Genomic DNA, 17,683 nt, shown 5'->3' with positions numbered 1-17,683 from the left:
AATCCTTGAATGCATTACATATTACGAAATTCAGCTCGGTGGAAGGTTTAACGAATCGCAGAAAAGAAAAAAGAACCGACAGAAGCGATCTTAGAAAGTCTATAGAAAGAAAATCTAACAGCACAACGGGACTAGGACATTGAACTAATCGGTGATTTTCATTTTTTCAGGGTCGCGACGCGTGCGAACTAAACAATGAAGTCTGTCTGAGCACCGCTCGTGTAATTTCGCTCCTCTGGAATATCGGTGCCTATTCGAGAAATTTGTAAAAAAAAGAAGAAAAGAAGAGAAACCGACAGACTCGATTCTCCGTCGAACAGTCCCCTGTGAACATGTCCAAGTACAATATCCAAGATTTCGACCTCGAAACGGGGAAACAGGTCCGGTTAACCGGATACAGTAACGCCGCCTTCGAAGACCCACTTCAGAGCAACAACAATGATTCCGATCAAACTACCGAACTCGAAAATAGGCTGAGCAGCATTCGTCCTTGCACTCAGGACAACAAAACTGTGAACAACGATGGTAAGTGTGTATTATTTTTTATTCCTTTTCATAACCTCCGTTTTTTAATCGCCAGTGTTAACCCCTTGATGTATGATTTCTTTTCCTGACTGTGCATCTAAGCGTCAGCTGTTTACTGTTTTAGTACTGTATTAACCCTTGGCGGTCCTGTGTCGAGTGAAACTCGACGTAAGAATTTTTGCCTTCAGGTATCGTATAATGATAAATTATAAATGGTAATAAACCATTCTTTTATGCATCAATATTATACGGAAACTTAGTATTTTATGAAATGATATTACGCTGAAATATTGAAATAAAGGGAAACGACCGTGGTACTGCCCGAGAGTGACCAAATGAGTGCAGAGTAACTGGAGTATTTAGACCGCAATTAATTAAATTTGGTAATCTTCAGTTTTATAAATTAAATCGACAATTAGAATTATCCCACGGCGCCGGAATGAATTTTTTTTTTTTGATACAACACATCGCAATATGCATAAATAATATGTAAACAGTTAGAAATAAAACTATTTAACCGTTTGAGTGCCAAGGAGCGCGGTCGCGTATTAGATGAAAATTTGACAAATATTACCATCTACTTAAATGAAATGCTCTTACTAATCTTGTCATCGTTGGTCACCAATGACTCTCCACGGTTTTCAAAGTGTTAATCACGCACGCAACATCCCACCGCACGCTACCGGAATACGGAAATAGAATATAAAACATCCCTTGGGCGATCCAAGTTACAATAACCGATTTTACGTAGAACACCGTATAGATACTGAGGCCAATATCGCTATTGTGTCGTCGGTTATTGGACAGTCGACGACGACGACTACTACAACGAAGACGGTTTTATTAGTAACGTCGGTATAGGTAGAATTCAATGTACCGAAAGTTTTTTATTAATATCTCGGAAACTAATAAATACCCAAAGTTAAAATTTTATAATTTAAGGCACCCCGCTGGTGCCTTTCGCAACTACAGCCCTTTATACTGCTAAACTCGAGATACATATGTATACAGAGTGTTGATCCGTAATAAGCAACTGGTCAACATTGAAGTCGGCCGCCGAGTGAGAGATCCGAGAACGAGTCCGTGAAAGCGAGAAGTCATAAATCTTTAACGGTCCACAGTGGGCCAGGAACCCCCAAAAACTGGCCAAAAGTCGATTTGAGAATTAACGTAGAAAAGACATATCATCATACTCAGGAATAGTTAATGTACATATCTACAAAATATTTTGTCGATTCAACAATTCCTGTTCCACTGGCATTGATCTAAAGTTGGAAAACGCTTTGAAATTACTGGTATGCCTCTTTCTGGTAACATGAATGTTATTCATCAATTTATGTATAATTTATGAAATTTTTTGTTAATTTATTCATTTATAGATACATAGCAATTAAGAATAACACAGATAAGTTACGAAAGTTTACTAGAAATTGTAATATTTTATTCTTTATTGTCATACTGTAACCTACGCGCGCAGTTGGATACTAGACTACGGTCGAATATACATACCGGGTGGAACAGATAAAGGCTGTTTTCTCAGAAGCCATTGCATATATCAACTTGAAACTTTTAGGTGTTAAACTGTATATAGGGATTAACATTTTAGAATGTAAGACAGTGTGGGGGTGAGTTGCTTAAGGGTGGAAATGGTGCACGCCCGTTTTTTTTAAATGAGATGGCATATTAATTTTTCCATATTCGGAAAGATGTTATCAAACCTAATAACTTTTTATCCAAGGCATTTCTTTTTATTCTGCATAGTTAAGGAGTTATAGCGGAAAAACCTTACGGAAGGGGAGTTTCGTGTCTGTGTCGAAATATATCAAATGAAATTCGTGGTTTATGGTATGCTATTAAGCTATTCAGCCCGAGAAGCAAGAATAATTAAAAATCTAACAAAGCAATTCTAATGACCTTCGCCAGGGTGTACTTTAAAACATACAAACAATAAATGAAAATACCATATTTTTGCAGTTGATTGTGCCATAAATCGTTCTAAAGAAGACCTAACATATGAGGCAATTTATTGTTGTAAAATGTTAAAAATTTTTAAAAATTTTTGTTGTTTCTTTACTTGAAAAGCATAACGGGAGATAAGTTCTCGACTCCTTAGAAGCTGATGAATTTATAACATTTTACAACAATAAATTGTCTCATATGACAGGTCGTTTAATTAGTAAAAAGAAAAAAGAAATTTGTATCCATTCCACCAGAGATAAATCATTTGTTAGCTTCTCCTGAAATAAATGTGAGCAGCTGTATTATTTCTCACGTACATGATAGTGACAGTGAAGACATGAATGCAGATGATGACGAAGGGAGTAAAAATACAGATCTTCTACACACTTTCACACAATTAGATGAGCTTGAACTGGCAAATGAACTGACAGAATTTTCAATATATGTTTAATAAAAAACGATTGACGTTACCTACAGAATGATAAATAGCAGCAAGACGATTAACTTATATTCTTTAACATCTCGAGTAACTGGCAAATGAACTGACAGAATTTTCAATATATGTTTAATAAAAAACGATTGACGTTACCTACAAAATGATAAATAGCAGCAAGGCGACTAACTTATATTCTTTAACATCTCGAGTAGTGAGAGGCATTTTGAATTTTTAGTGTTATATTCGTTATCAGCGACCTCAAAAACCCCTAATTACCAAGTTTCAGAAAAATCGGATGAAATCTTGAATTTTTGCCAGTTTTTGGGGGTTCCTGGCCCACTGTACGGTCCAACGAACAATGACGTCGTTTAGTAAAAGAAGAAAGAACATGTATAATCCTTTCTCGCTCTAGTATTAGCGATCTTGGCCTGTTATACGTATCCCGATCCTCTCGCTCGTTCTCCATGGTCTCTCGTCCTATTCGAGAACAAAGTCAAACCAAATGGCATACCTGATCCGTAATAAGCAACTGGTCCTGGGCGAATTACTTATTACGGATCAAAACTGTACTTACACTGATGCTCGGTTAAATTTAAAAAGTTTGGTCCGCTCGTTTCAATTCTCGCGAGCAGGATAGCAGCGTTTTGAGTTTAAGATTTGGCTGTTGAACATCTCGATAAGGAAAGGAAATAGATGAAACCAGAGAAAGTGAGATAGACGTAGTGCATCAGAGGGGTTGAGATAGGAATCGTCGAATATAAAAAATTGCAGTTTCACTAAATTTCATCCTATCTTTGTGAAAATAGAATCGATGAATTAGTGAGATTCTCCTGAATTCACATCAATCATCGATTTAAATATCCGGGATAACGAAAACGATACGTACGAATGCTCTAAATAAAGACATTCTTGCTGGGTAATTAATTTGATATCTGAATTTACGATTTACTTTAAACCTTTTCCAGTAGTAATATGTCATAACATTAAGATGTTTTTACCTCTTTTTTTTTTGTTCAAATTTGGTGCATATTATTTTTGTGGGATTTTTTATATGTAATATATGAAAATTGTAGGTATAAGTTGTCGCTAAAAAATTCATTTTTCCTCCTCATATCATACGCTGCATAAATAAGTAACGAAATATAAATCACTTTGGACAATTTTTAATTATGATTTATCCAGTTAAATGTTTCTTCGCTGATTTTACGGGCATCTTTATTACGTCTGGCGAAAGATAATAATGTTTGATAGCACTTATAGTTCATTAATTCCACGTATATGCACATACCTAATTTTTCTTTTGCATTTAATTTCCGAAACTAAAAAAAAATCGAAGCTTAAGATTATATGAATACTTCTTATGGATTTAATAATGGATCAATTTCATCTGAAACCAGCTGTTTCGTATAAGAATTCGAATAAAGAAGTACGAATAATTTATTGTAAATTTTAGGAAAATAAAATTATACGCAAACAGTGCACCTACTAATACATATAAAAAGTGTGTCTTAGCCACGTATCGTGAAAGAAAAATGTATATTTTGTAATTAACGGATAATCTCAGATGCTTTACGAGTTGAATGATTATTTGATTGATTAGTTCCATTGATTAATTGGATGATATTATATATTATTTTGTTCTATATAGTTGATATATATCTTGTTAGTCATTAGTCGACAAAATAATCTTAATCTTGGTAAATTACACATTGACTCGATAATAATATATTATATATCATACAATCTGAAGTATTTGTCCTTGTTTCCCTAAAAAATTATAAAATAACTAAAACACAGTAATGAAAGTACAAATGCAATAATACTTTAAACACTCTATTAATAATTCTATTACTATTATTTTAATGTTACTCTTTGTAAATTAATGCTACATTTCTGCCAGTCAAGCCTCTCATTCGCAATTTACACGTTCACGAGTGAAGTATTTTTCTCGAAAATGGACAACATTTTTCCCCCTTTTTTTTTTTCGATCGCCTATACGTGATTTTATCAGTGAAAGCTGAAAAACTGTGCTGTCCCTGTTTAACGCTCCAATCTCCAAAATATAAAGAAACAATGCAGCAGATTGTATCTGTTGTCAATCAACGCAGCGAAATAAATTTTTCAGCGAGAAGAAGCACAGAAAAGTTGTTCGCGGAAAATTTCACAATTATCACCTTGAAGCGTACGAATCTCGCGAATCGTCACATTTGCAAGAGTATCAATAAAGTTGGAACACTTGCTCGGACACGAGCTCTAACTGTTAATTCGTTTCTATGATATAATTACAACAATTACGGATTTATCGATACAATGGAGAAAACCGCAAACGATTGAATAATGCAAAAAGCGATCCGCAGAAATGATCGAATGAAAAATACATCTTTGGCGTTTTTCATTAAAGGAAATACATCATGTTTAACGAGAAGACAAAGCGGGGAAATACCTGCGTCGTTTACCCGAAACGAGGCATTCTGAGGAAAATGGTCCCCCAATGGAGGAAAATTATTACAAACGTACACACTTTCGCGGTGAAGCAGGTGCATTTGACTCATTATATCTGTGCATAATTAATAATGAAAAATTATTCCAAGGTACGGGTTCTTTGAGCCTTCTGACTCATTTTGTTGCTACTTAGGAGGGAATGACGTGTACGACGATGCATTATTTTCGATGTTACATTGTTCTCAGGCTCTGTGTATGCGCGTGTGTGATTATCAATTCGCTTGAATCAACTGGAACGATTTGCATTTTCTTTTCTCGCATTATCTTATTCTCGAATTCCTTTGCAGTTTCGTTTCCTTCTTTCTTTTATCCTTGAAGCTGTACACATTTTTTCTCATTGAACATTTATTAAACATTAAGTCATTACCTAAAAATATACACATTAACGACTGTGTACATTCACGTGCAGACTTCTTTAAACGCGAAACTTCATCGGTTTTCCATTATTGCGCGAATATCTAGGTGAATATCAATTTCATTCTTTTTTTTTTTCTTTTAATTCCTTATAAATAAAAAGGTCGTTTTCTGTATTCTTCTTAGAATGAAGTATTATCTTGAGAAATTTTCTGTTCGGTGTAAAGTTTTAAACAAGTAGGTACGTAAATAGAAATACATGACACATCGTTAACAGTATATTTATTCTGAACTATTAACTCGTATTAATATTTTATATTAATAATTGTTCATTTGAACCTCTATGGAACCAGCTCCTTCGAGTGATAATTATCTTTACTAACGTGATATATTAGCTCGTGCCGAAAGCGAAAAATATTTCAATGAAAATCCAAGGGAATTCTATAGGGACGACATAATGGTCTTACCAAAAAAAAAAAGAAAATAGGAAAAAGTTGTGGAACGAAAAGGCGCTTACGTTTTCTTTTAAATCAAATTTAAAGGTTTGTTAGATATATTGCCCCAAATTTAAAAATTCGACACGAATTTGTGAAATGACCTAATATACATATCTACTAATATGAATTCGAAAAAAGTATCAGTGGCATGAGTAAAAATTGAAGTATTCGATTAACCCATTAATTCCCAGAGGTGGAAAAAATATTATTTTCAAGATAGTACTTTTTATTGCAAGCAAATACACATGTAAATACACAGGTAGATATAATAAAAATTTGTAAGCTAAATGGTATGCTATCTCACAAGAAACGTAAATGAAGCTATTTTGACGGATTTCACATATTTTTTCGATCCGTCAAACTGCGAAAGATTAGATAGGCTAATTGTAATTTAGGTATAATTTCAATACAGATAACAATATTAATAAATCGAAGAACATAAAAGACTGTGTCCTTTACGATATAGATCTTATTCGATTGAATTACTAAGGTAATATAATCTTTTTTCATTAGTGTTGAGGCCGATTTCACAGTTAATTTTCTCTCTAAAACGACACGCCATAAACCAGTTCAGAGTTTAACTGTTAGCGTCAATCTTCTACGAACCTCTGAACTGGCCCGTAGCAATAATGAGTTAATGAAGCCATCGACCATCGGTTACCTTCCATAATGTCTTCGACGAGCACCTTCGTCCTTTGTTCGCGGATTAATATTTTTCGCCTTTGAATTTAGTTTTCGCATGTTTAATAGGGTCAAGGCTCTTCATAAGGTTATTACCTGCTACGGACGCGGAATTTCCCGGATGTCACTCGAAGGTGCCCTCGGTACCTAGGGGTGACCAAGGGACTTGGAGACGGTCAGCTTGGGGGTGACTGCCACCAATCAAAAAACCCGACCGTCTTCCCTTTCCAACCTAACATTTCATGATACAGACCAATCCGTGTGTGTCATCCCCCGTCACTGCCCTCCGCACGCATTATTTAAGGACCAGTTTGCGCGGAGCAGGCACAATCAGTTAAAACAAATCGAAAATCAATCAAAGGGACACTAGCGAAACAAATCGTACATAGCCATACCACAACGGTTAAAATCAATCATTTCAACCAGGCTTAGAATTATTAAGTTAAAGCTAAGTCAGAGTGCTCGCGAGAAACGTAACGCGAAGCTCAAACAATTAGTGTTTGTACAATGTGTTTCGTTTACGCAACTTTGGGGATTAATGGGTCAATCAATCGCAAGGCCTCTTAAGTTCCTGAAGAAGGGAAAAGAAAAAAAAAAAAAGGAGAAGAAATATGTAGATAAAACAAGATTGCGTTATTCTGACAAAGGAGAAACAGTTTCATTGCCACTGTTAGTGTCCTTTCGTACTCGTGAAATTTGCAAGTTGAAGAATGTGTACGGTAAAGCACCTGCCTACACGATCCTCACCGTAGATAGGTTTTATCAGATTGGATCATTATCGGTGCTAATATTTTGTTTTAATTTATTCCAGCCGTAGTAGCGTAGGCTTCGTTGAAAATTTATGAAACGTATTTTCCTTTCCCTTTGCAAACATTTACCAAATTGGGAAATTCACGTGGTATTACATAAGACTATTAAATATCACGCGTACGGTTAGCCGGCCATGCGAGGGAACCAACACACGAAGATGATGTCCTCCGTAAATTCAGAGATCCTGCGTACGCGATTGACGTCATCGCATTTCACGAGTCCCAAACCCGACGATTCGATTCCGATTTCGCCGAAAACGCCTGACGCCTGGGGAATTTAGAAATACAAGCGTGAAAGTACGGAAATTACACGGGCGAAAATGTACACGGAGGATACGGAAATGTGAAAGAAAAAAGAAGTTACCTAACTCCGCGAGTCGAGTGGTGGAAGAAGAAAATGCGGTAGCCGAGATTGATTTATCGATGTTGAAAATTGGAATAGAATTTGCTCGAGTTATTTTCAAGTTTACATATTCGAAATTAGAAATCTCTAGGAAGCATAACAGAAAATTCTCATAATAGGGTAATCATTGCGTAAATACTTCTCTGACAGAACGTGTTATCTCTGGTTTATAATATCAAATGTTAATTAGTTCATTTAAACAAAGAATTTCAATATTGTTTACATTCAAAAATTGAAGACATTAGTTGAAAAATATAAACATACAACGGGAGAATGCCTGAATTGTGAAATGTGATATGAATATTTCTTTGACAAATAAGCAAGATTTTTTTTCTTAATTTTCGGTTTTGTAGAAAATGTAGGTTTTCATTTTTAAGAACGTATAAAAGACTTTCGATCATTCTGCTGTGACTTGGTTAATTCCAATATCGCACAGGTAACGAAAAATAATTTCAACTTTATACCGAAGGTTTTCAAATTATCATCGTTTTCCCGCGTTATCTTCTAAACGTAATTTTAATTATTCGCTAAGTCGCGTTTCTGGAATGAAAAATATCGAAGTATCTTGAATAAGTATCACCGTAAATAAGTTCTATACGACAGCTTTCGTGTAATGGCTGCTCAATTGAGATTTAGATGTAAAAGATATATGTTCCGTTTGCTAACCTGTGAATTTTCATGAGTAACATCAATCATCTATGACGCCCATTGTTGCATCGTATTATTTAGCAACGTCACACAGTTTGAGCACAACAAGGTGGCCAAGTAATTGATGAGTTTGTCGTGTGTGACAAGTGTTTAACGAACGATAATAGCTTGGCAAGAAACAATGACATATAGGGTGTTAAAAGGAAATCGCGAAGATTACGAGAAAACTACTTAATTGGAGATAAATTATACATTAACATCTCGTAAAGAGAAAGGAAAGAAATTAATGTTTCTTTAGAAATTAACAGATTCCATATTACAGGGCCATTATCGGTAGTCGATAATTTTCGCTAAGCAAACAGAAATGTTGATTTTACTGTACCTACTGTTGAAAAAAAAACTGGCTTAAAATAAAATTGAATAGAATCGTTGCTTTTTCTCAAATGAAATATTGAAATGTAACCTGCTCACTGAAATTGAAAATTTTGTCGAATATGTATATTTGTTTTTAAATTACCGGCAATAGGAAAAAATAGCCGCGTAATGTTATTTCAAAGAAACATATATATGTATTCTTTTTATATTATTTTTATTTAATTTTTTTATACATTTTCGTATTACTATATTTCCCCCTATTGTCGACAATTAAAAAATCCGTTTCTGTTGAACTTTCTAAAAAGGGAAACTATTGAATTGCAATCTGATTGAAATGCGGAGGAAATTAGGGAAAACCAGTGAATCGAATGGTAGTTTAATTGACCATTGAATGGAAATCAGTTTTTTCGATCGAGCAATTTTTTTTTTCCCCTAGCAAATATCACGTGCTAACGTGTAAAACCAGTTAAACCTGTCTAGGCTTCACTTTTGGACGCAATTATCACAAGTTATCTGGTAATTCCAGCAGCATGCATACCTGCATGCATTATGGTAATCTTAATATGTAGATGTCTCGTAATTGCAATTTTTGTTTCACCTTTTCCTTTTTCTCTTCTTTTCCAATCGTAGTACTTTCTAAAATCACTATTTGAAAAGGTCGTCACGCGTTCTGAAGAATCTACATACATACTTAACATCCGCATCTAGAATTCCGCGCACGTGTTAACTGTTTCTGCACGTTTAATTACTGTTTACGTACCGTTAACATCTTCACGGCTAACCACGGGACAATCAATTGTCACAAGAGTTTGTATACACGTGTCATTAATCCATCCTCAAATGTTCAACATTATCGAAATGTAGTTAAAGGATGATCGCCGTTGAAACGTGAATTGTACAAATTTCGACAACTTTCTTTTATCTTTGATACAATGCATAAGTAATAAATGAGCCACTCAGAAGCCAAAATGATTGATTCCACTTTTTCATATTCTTTCAATTTTAGTATCAAAGCCAAAATGATTAATTCCACTTTTTCATATTCTTTCAATTTCAGTATCAAAGCGTACACTTAGGTGCTTGATGTTTCATAAATAAAACAAATTTAATAAATTTTATTTTATGGAGTTAGTCACTTTGGCTTCTGAGCGGCTCAGATAAAAGTAAGAAATAGAGGTACATACTTCTAACCTTTAAAAAATATATATTTTACATATGCATATATATATTTTTTTTTAATTTTTTATATTATATATAAATATTTGCATATAATAAAGTACTATGTTACAACTTGTTTCAGCTTCACAAAATCCTGAAAAAAATCTGTTATGCTCCTTGGGAAGGAAATGGCTGTATGAACGAATCAAAAGCACTTGTAGGAAAAAGTTGCTCTATAAAAGGGTGCCTATTACAGCATGGATACAAAAGTATGACAAGGACTATATAGTAAGTGATCTTGTTGCCGGTATTACCGTAGGCCTTACCGTTATACCACAAGCGATAGCTTATGCGAATGTCGCAGGACTCCCTCTACAGGTAAGAATATTTTACGTATGTACCTTAAGAAAATTTTGTTAAACACACTTGCTTTAAAAATTAGCTTAAATTAATTTAAACCGCTGCTAATAAGTGATAAAAAAATGAAATTATTTGCACAGTGATTATAACGTGTAAAATGTCTATTTAAAGATAGTCCTGTAAAATTTGCGCAAATAATTAACTGATAGTAACACGAATTGCATAACAAACGTGCGGTAACTTTATATACAAAGTCCTTTTAAATTGTTCCATTTTGTGAGAGTAATTTAGTACAAGTGGTAAGCACAATGTAATACTTCAAATTTAGTAATAATTCGCATTTTCGCGCGGCTGCAAAATTTCTTATTTGTTATTGTATCGTTTTAAAAATTCGGTTTATTAAATTAAGATGGAGGTGCGAATTTTGAAAACGCCTATAGGCGCCAATAGTAATGAAAGTGTTAAGATGTGACCCCAGCTTGCGCCTAATACGCCTTACGGTAAATGCGCGGCCCTGATTAAAGATCATGCTACTAATAAAACCTACTCTTAAAAGACATCCTATCGAATATAGGAAAAATATAAGAAAACGTGTCGTTTACCTTACAGTATGGCTTATACTCGTCTTTCATGGCGTGCTTTGTATACACCATCCTAGGATCCTGCAAAGATGTGCCAGTCGGACCAACTGCAATTATCGCAATTTTAACAAGAGAAACGTTACAGAAATCCGATTTAGGACCTGATTTTGCGATCCTGTTAACCCTCATTTCTGGCTGTGTCTGTTTATTAATGGGAATTTTACACTTAGGTAATTATTGCTTACATTGGTCAATATGGGACTCCCTGAACTCCCGAAACTTCGATATCTTCCTAATTCAATTTTTATAAAATTCTATACGATAGAATACTTCTAAAATTTGAAACTATATAAAAAGATCGATAATGTTTAAAATATTACTAAATACTTTTTTTACGCAGCTTAAATAAAAAATTTGCACGTTTTCTGTTATCAGGTTTCTTATTGGACTTCATATCAGGACCAGTCTCCGTCGGTTTCACATCAGCCGCAGCAATTATCATTGCTACTAGCCAAGTGAAGGATATTCTAGGCATTCATATCGGTGGCAGTAAGTTCGTCGAAGTATGGCAGAATATATTCGAAAAAATCGGCGAAACGAAGCTCTGGGACACTGCGTTGGGCATCACTTGTATAATTGTACTTCTTCTTCTTAGAGTTAGTATTACCACGTTGTACAATGTAAAAATAACAGTGTCGCTTTACACACTCACACACACACACTTATCATGTGATGTTAGAATATTTAAGTGTTGAAAGTGTTTTCATACTAACAACGATCGTAGTTTCGCTTTTCCTCAATTACATGTGTCCACTTACGTGGTACAGCACGTATTACTTATAGTGAATGATTCGTCGAATTACACTGTTCATAAATTAACTTCTTACGGCTGCACACGTGTTACTTTCACGCAAACATCATTGCATGTCGGATAAATAAATGTTTGATACATCCTGAATGTTACTCGCTGAAAGCATGGCTTTAATGTATGTACGAAACGATTCGAATAATACTTTTAAAATTTCGTTGAAATTCGTTGTGAATATGTAATACGAATGAAAACTCCACTGGAACTTGAACTATTAAAATTTCATTCGTTTTATTGCGTCGTTACTTTTTTCTTTTTTTTCTTTTTTACGATAAAAATTATTTGTTTCATGTGCTTTCTTTTCTTGCAGAAACTCAAAGATATACCGTTTATGCAGAAAGCCGCGAAAATGTCGTCGAAAGTGCAAGTGATTATGCAAAAATCCCTTTGGTTGCTTTCTACGGCTCGAAACATTCTCGTGGTCCTCGTTTGCGGCATCATGTGCTGGCTTTTAGAAAGTCACTTAGGTTCCTCGCCTGTTAGACTGACGGGCCATGTTAAACAAGGACTTCCGGAATTTCGGCTGCCACCGTTTCAAACCAACCACAAGAACGAAACTTACGACTTCGTTGACATGGTCTCCGCCCTTGGTTCTGGATGTCTAGTCATTCCTTTATTGACTCTCTTGGAAACCATCTCTATTGCCAAAGTCTTTAGTAAGCTCTATAACATAAGCTTCGTACCATTTACGATAAAATCACACCGTGTCGAGACAACATTGTATGCAAACATTTAATATATTGCTTGTATCGAAAGAGCAAGCCAAACATTTACCGAACACATACAGGGTGTTTCCTTTGTCCTGAAAAATTGGAATATCTCGTGAGGGACTGAACCTATCAAAACACTGTTTTAACAAAAGTTGTGTGATATGAAGGGGGACACCGTATGATGTAAATTATTTTTTTGCAGGTTGAGTGGTGGGAGGAAATTTCAAAGTCAAGTACATTTTTTTTAAATGGATTCATACATTTTTTGTTATGTAATTTATGAGGTAATTTATTGTTATAAAATATTACAAATTTGTTTTTTCTTTAATTAAAAATTAGTAAGTCGGTAAGGTGTAAAGCATAACGGGAGGTAAGTTTGAACTTTATTTACAGTGTGACGTGCAGCCTAATAGCCGTCAGCCAGTGACTCCGGCTCACTTAACTCCTTAGAAACTGATAACATTTTACAACGTTAAATTACCTCATATGGCAGGTCGTTGAATTCGTCTCAACAAATGCCATCACACTATGAAAAAGATATATATATAAAAAAATGAATTTGACTTTGAAATTTCGCCCCACCACTGGACCTGCAAAAAAATAATTTGCACCACAAGTGTCCCCCTTCATACCACACAACTTTTCTTCAAACATTTTGTTGATAGGTTCATTCCCTCTGGAGATATTCCAATTTTTCAGAATAAAGGAAACACCCTGTACAATACGTGTTTCGGTTCTGTCGATAGTTTTCGCTGAACGCATGTATGTATATACGCGCTGTTCGCTGGCAAAGAGCTAAAAACAGCTTATCGCTTAATTTTGTGTTCCATTAAAGATCGATCTTCGACATGTTATAATGAAATGTACTAAAAACGATCGTAATTTCTGACTTTAATGTTATTCCAAAGCCATATATACATATACATATATCACTGTGCACTAATTATTACATAAATATTAAAGTGTCGTATTTTATTTAAAAAAAAGTTAAGATTGTCTTAAAATTCGAAAAATACAAAAATGAAGAAAGGAATATGTTCGTTGTTAAGGAGATGTGATCGATAGATGAGAATTATTGGATATGGTATGATTTCAGATGAAGGTAAACCAATCGATGCAACACAAGAAATGTTGGCTTTGGGTGCTTGTAACGTTGTCTCGGCTTTCGTTTCTTCCATGCCTGTCAGTGGTGGCCTCAGCCGCGGAGCCGTGAACCATTCGTCCGGAGTAAAGACCACTCTTGGCGGTGTTTATACCGGTCTTTTAGTACTCGTGTCGCTTCAGTTCCTCACCCCGTATCTGTACTTTATTCCTAACGCTGCCCTTGCGGCTATCATCATCGCCGCTGTCATCTTCATGGTGGAATTGCACGTGATCAAGCCTATATGGCGAACGAAAAGTACGATGTATAATTTTTATCAATATTTTACTTTAAATTGCTGCATCTATCACTTTATCAATGAAATATTTAAGTAACATAAATAGAATTAACTCGATTTATTCACATACGTATGTAAGATACTAAAAGAGATCTTCTGTAGGATATGTATATGTATAAAAATCAACAATATTTGTCATTTAAGAAATTGTATATAACGTGAAGATAAAATTTTTATCTTTTTCACTGACTTCTACGTGTCATTCGAAAACTGTATCTCGAGAAATACTTTCGAATAATTTTTTTTTATCGTTATATTAATTGAAAGAATTTTGATTTTACAATTTACACAAGTATGGGGAACAAGTAAAAAAATCTATCGACAATTTTGCGCGAATAATAGTAGTGATTGAATAAATATAGTTAATGTTTTCAGAAATTGATCTCATACCAGCAATAGCCACATTTTTATGCTGTCTTTTTATAAGGCTTGAACTAGGTATAGTAATTGGTATCGGTATAAACGTCCTGTTCCTACTTTACGCATCAGCGAGGCCGTCGTTACGAGTTCATAAAGATACAGTAAGAAAGCTATCATTTTACAGTATCCTTATTAATTTACCTCTGTCCCTTATACTTGAAAATAAAATACTCATGTAATGAAAATAATGATCCTTTACTTTTTACATTAATAATATAAATATTTGTTACAGTTTTATTAAGCTTATTTGTACTATATTTTGTTATAGAGCATTAACGGCTGTGAATATCTTGTCATAACGCCCGACAGAAGTCTCGTTTTTCCGAGTGTCGAGTATGTGCGGGCTGTAATTAGTAAGCAAGGTACAAAACAGGGAATCACAGTACCTGTTGTCATAGATTCCACGCATATTCAAGCAGCAGATTTTACGGCCGCAAAGGTACGTTATAAAGTACAACTTTTACGTGCAAAGTACAAAATTATCGATTGCGCAACTTCTGTCAATTATATTAAAGTTAACATATTAATTATGTAGGGTATTAAAAGTTTAACGGAGGATTTTTCTAAACGTGGACAACCTTTGATCTTTCATAATTTAAAACCGAGTGTTATTGAAATTTTCAAAGGTGTAAGACCCTCTGGTTTAAGATGTAGTTCTAGCGAACTTGAACTTAATGACTGCCTGAAAGGTAATTAAAATATCGTCACTGTTAAATAATGTACGTGATATATGCATGTGTCTGTTAATTTACACATCGGTTTTATTTATTTCCAGAATTTTCAAATATTTCGGCAGCTACCATGAACAGGTACTGACAATACTTAGACTTTTATCAAAATTCCGCCCTGGAAGTACTGTTTTCTTATTTTATATGTATCAGTATTATATTAACGAAGACGGACAATAATACAAACAATATTATAATAAGAAAAAGCAATGTATTTTTAATAGTTGTTTTAAGATAACGATTAACCCTTTCAACGGAAGAGAGAATTATATGATACACAATGATAATATAAAATTGACTTTAAACACAAGCTGAAAATTTATGAACAAATTATATTGCATTAATATTGTGTGAAAGGGGTTCATTAAAATATAAAATGTGTATATAAACTTATAAATGAATCTATCGACGCAAGCCTATATAAACTGGCAATAATATTTTACATAATTTTATACACAACACACGCATGTACGCAAGGACACACATATTTTTGTACACGACTATTTAAAAATGACTTCTTTATATATTTGACATATTTTAATACTTCACATTGTTCAAAAAAATATTAACAAGTACTAAAAAATATTTTCGTTGCTTTATTTAAATATTACACCATAAAAATGGAAATTTGAAAATTTCTTTCAAAAATGTATTATCCTTTTCCAAAAATTAAAAAAAATTATTTAATATAGATATGAAAATAAATTTCAAAGTTTTTATTAGTTTTTATGATGTATATCTTTTTGTTATTTAAAATTTGATAATTATTTTTCGCTACTATATCATTTAATTTGTATCCAAGACTCTTGCACCCATTGCAGGACTTGCTATATAAAATGTTGCATTTCCAGAATATCTGTAATGAAGCAGTATTTGTAAAAATTATTGTCAAATTGTAAAGTTGTAAAAGTGTAAAAAAAATAAAATCTTACTTGGCCTTAATGTGTTTAATTGTTTTATCAATTATGTCTTTTTTCAATAATGTTACTGTACAACCACCAAAACCAGCACCAGTCAATCTACTTCCTAAAACACCTTTTATTTCTCTTGCTGCTGTTACTAAAGCATCTAATTCATCAGAAGAAACTTCATAATCATTTTTTAATGAATTATGACTTTCATTCATTAACTGTCCAAATATATTAAAATCCCCCTTTTCAAGAGCAACCACAGCATCAATTGTTCTTTGAATTTCTGTGACTACATGACGAGTTCTTTTTATCATTTCCTCAGATACATTTTGAGATTGTAAGACTACAGAAAAAGAATATAAAGTGAAAATATTAAAATCAAATCAAAATACTAGAATATAATTAAAAAACTAATTTTGTTCCTTAAATTATATCTCCTACACTACCTTGAATATCACTTATAGATACTTCACGCAAACTTTTTTTATTTAACCTTTTTGCTGCTTCATAACAACTATCTCTGCGCTTACAATATGCACTTGAGCTTAATTTATGAGGAGCATTAGAATTAGTAATCAGAAAAGCATAATCATTTATCTGTGACATAGGTATTTGCTTTGTACTAAGATCTTTGCAGTCAAGAAGAAGAGCATAGCCTTCTTGCCCCATTACAGAAATAAATTGATCCATAATACCACATGGAACTCCAGCAAAATCATGTTCAGCACGTTGACATGCTAAGGCCTGACAAATATTGTAAATAAATTTTCTTATTTCATTAAAATCAAAGTAAAAGTACTAATTATATAATTATACTTTATCCTCAGGTTTTTTGGATTGTACACCAGTTAATGCTTCTAGAAATGTATAGGTAGCAACCTCTAAAGCAGCTGAACTACTAAGCCCAGCACCAACTGGTACAGATGACACAATTACAGCATTGAAAGGTGGTACATCACCTGGGATTGATATATTTTAAATAACTCTCCACAGTATAATTACATAATATTAATTGTTTTGTTATAGTACTTTTAAAAGATCAACTCACAAATAAAATTTCCTATACATCCTTTTACATAATTAGCCCATTTTGGTTCTCCTGGTTTTATACTCTTACAGTTAGCTTCAAATTCAACCTGATTTTCAGAACCAACTGTTTCACTAAGGGAAATAATCTTACACTTTTTCGCATGGCTAAGTTTTCCAGCTATAACTGTAACCATAGGCAATGCCTACAAATTTAAATAAGCATGTTATGTTTTGATTTATTATTACCATTAATTATAACATTTTGAACAATTTTATTAACATAGTATAAA

General features: G+C 33.7%; 2 protein-coding genes across 2 annotated transcripts in view; one reads left to right on the top strand and one right to left on the bottom strand.

Annotated features, from left to right (window-relative positions):
- Nucleotides 1-244: 244 nt before the first annotated feature.
- LOC108572580 (sodium-independent sulfate anion transporter-like) lies at nt 245-15,623 on the top strand. Its single transcript, XM_017934842.1, has 10 exons — nt 245-525; nt 10,490-10,725; nt 11,317-11,518; nt 11,724-11,944; nt 12,467-12,812; nt 13,963-14,265; nt 14,681-14,826; nt 14,994-15,164; nt 15,261-15,414; nt 15,501-15,623. Exons 1-10 carry the CDS (start codon nt 333-335, stop codon nt 15,539-15,541), a joined length of 2,013 nt encoding a protein of 670 aa, XP_017790331.1. The 5' UTR covers nt 245-332; the 3' UTR covers nt 15,542-15,623.
- Nucleotides 15,624-16,231: 608 nt separating this feature from the next.
- Nucleotides 16,232-17,683, bottom strand: part of LOC108572584 (galactokinase-like) — a 2,223-nt gene continuing 771 nt past the window's right edge. Inside the window, exons 2-6 of the mRNA XM_017934846.1 lie at nt 17,413-17,596; nt 17,181-17,323; nt 16,811-17,108; nt 16,386-16,707; nt 16,232-16,309 (exon numbers count right to left, since the gene is read on the bottom strand). Coding sequence (XP_017790335.1) covers nt 16,240-16,309; nt 16,386-16,707; nt 16,811-17,108; nt 17,181-17,323; nt 17,413-17,596 — 1,017 coding nt within the window. The 3' untranslated portion in view covers nt 16,232-16,239. The remainder of the gene's footprint in view (nt 16,310-16,385; nt 16,708-16,810; nt 17,109-17,180; nt 17,324-17,412; nt 17,597-17,683) is intronic.

The sequence above is a fragment of the Habropoda laboriosa genome, unplaced genomic scaffold (genome assembly GCF_001263275.1).
Source record: "Habropoda laboriosa isolate 0110345459 unplaced genomic scaffold, ASM126327v1 scaffold147, whole genome shotgun sequence".
In the NCBI taxonomy this organism is placed as follows: Eukaryota; Metazoa; Arthropoda; class Insecta; order Hymenoptera; family Apidae; genus Habropoda; species Habropoda laboriosa.
Note: the sequence above shows the minus strand (reverse complement) of the source record. Positions and strands in the feature narration are given on the sequence as shown.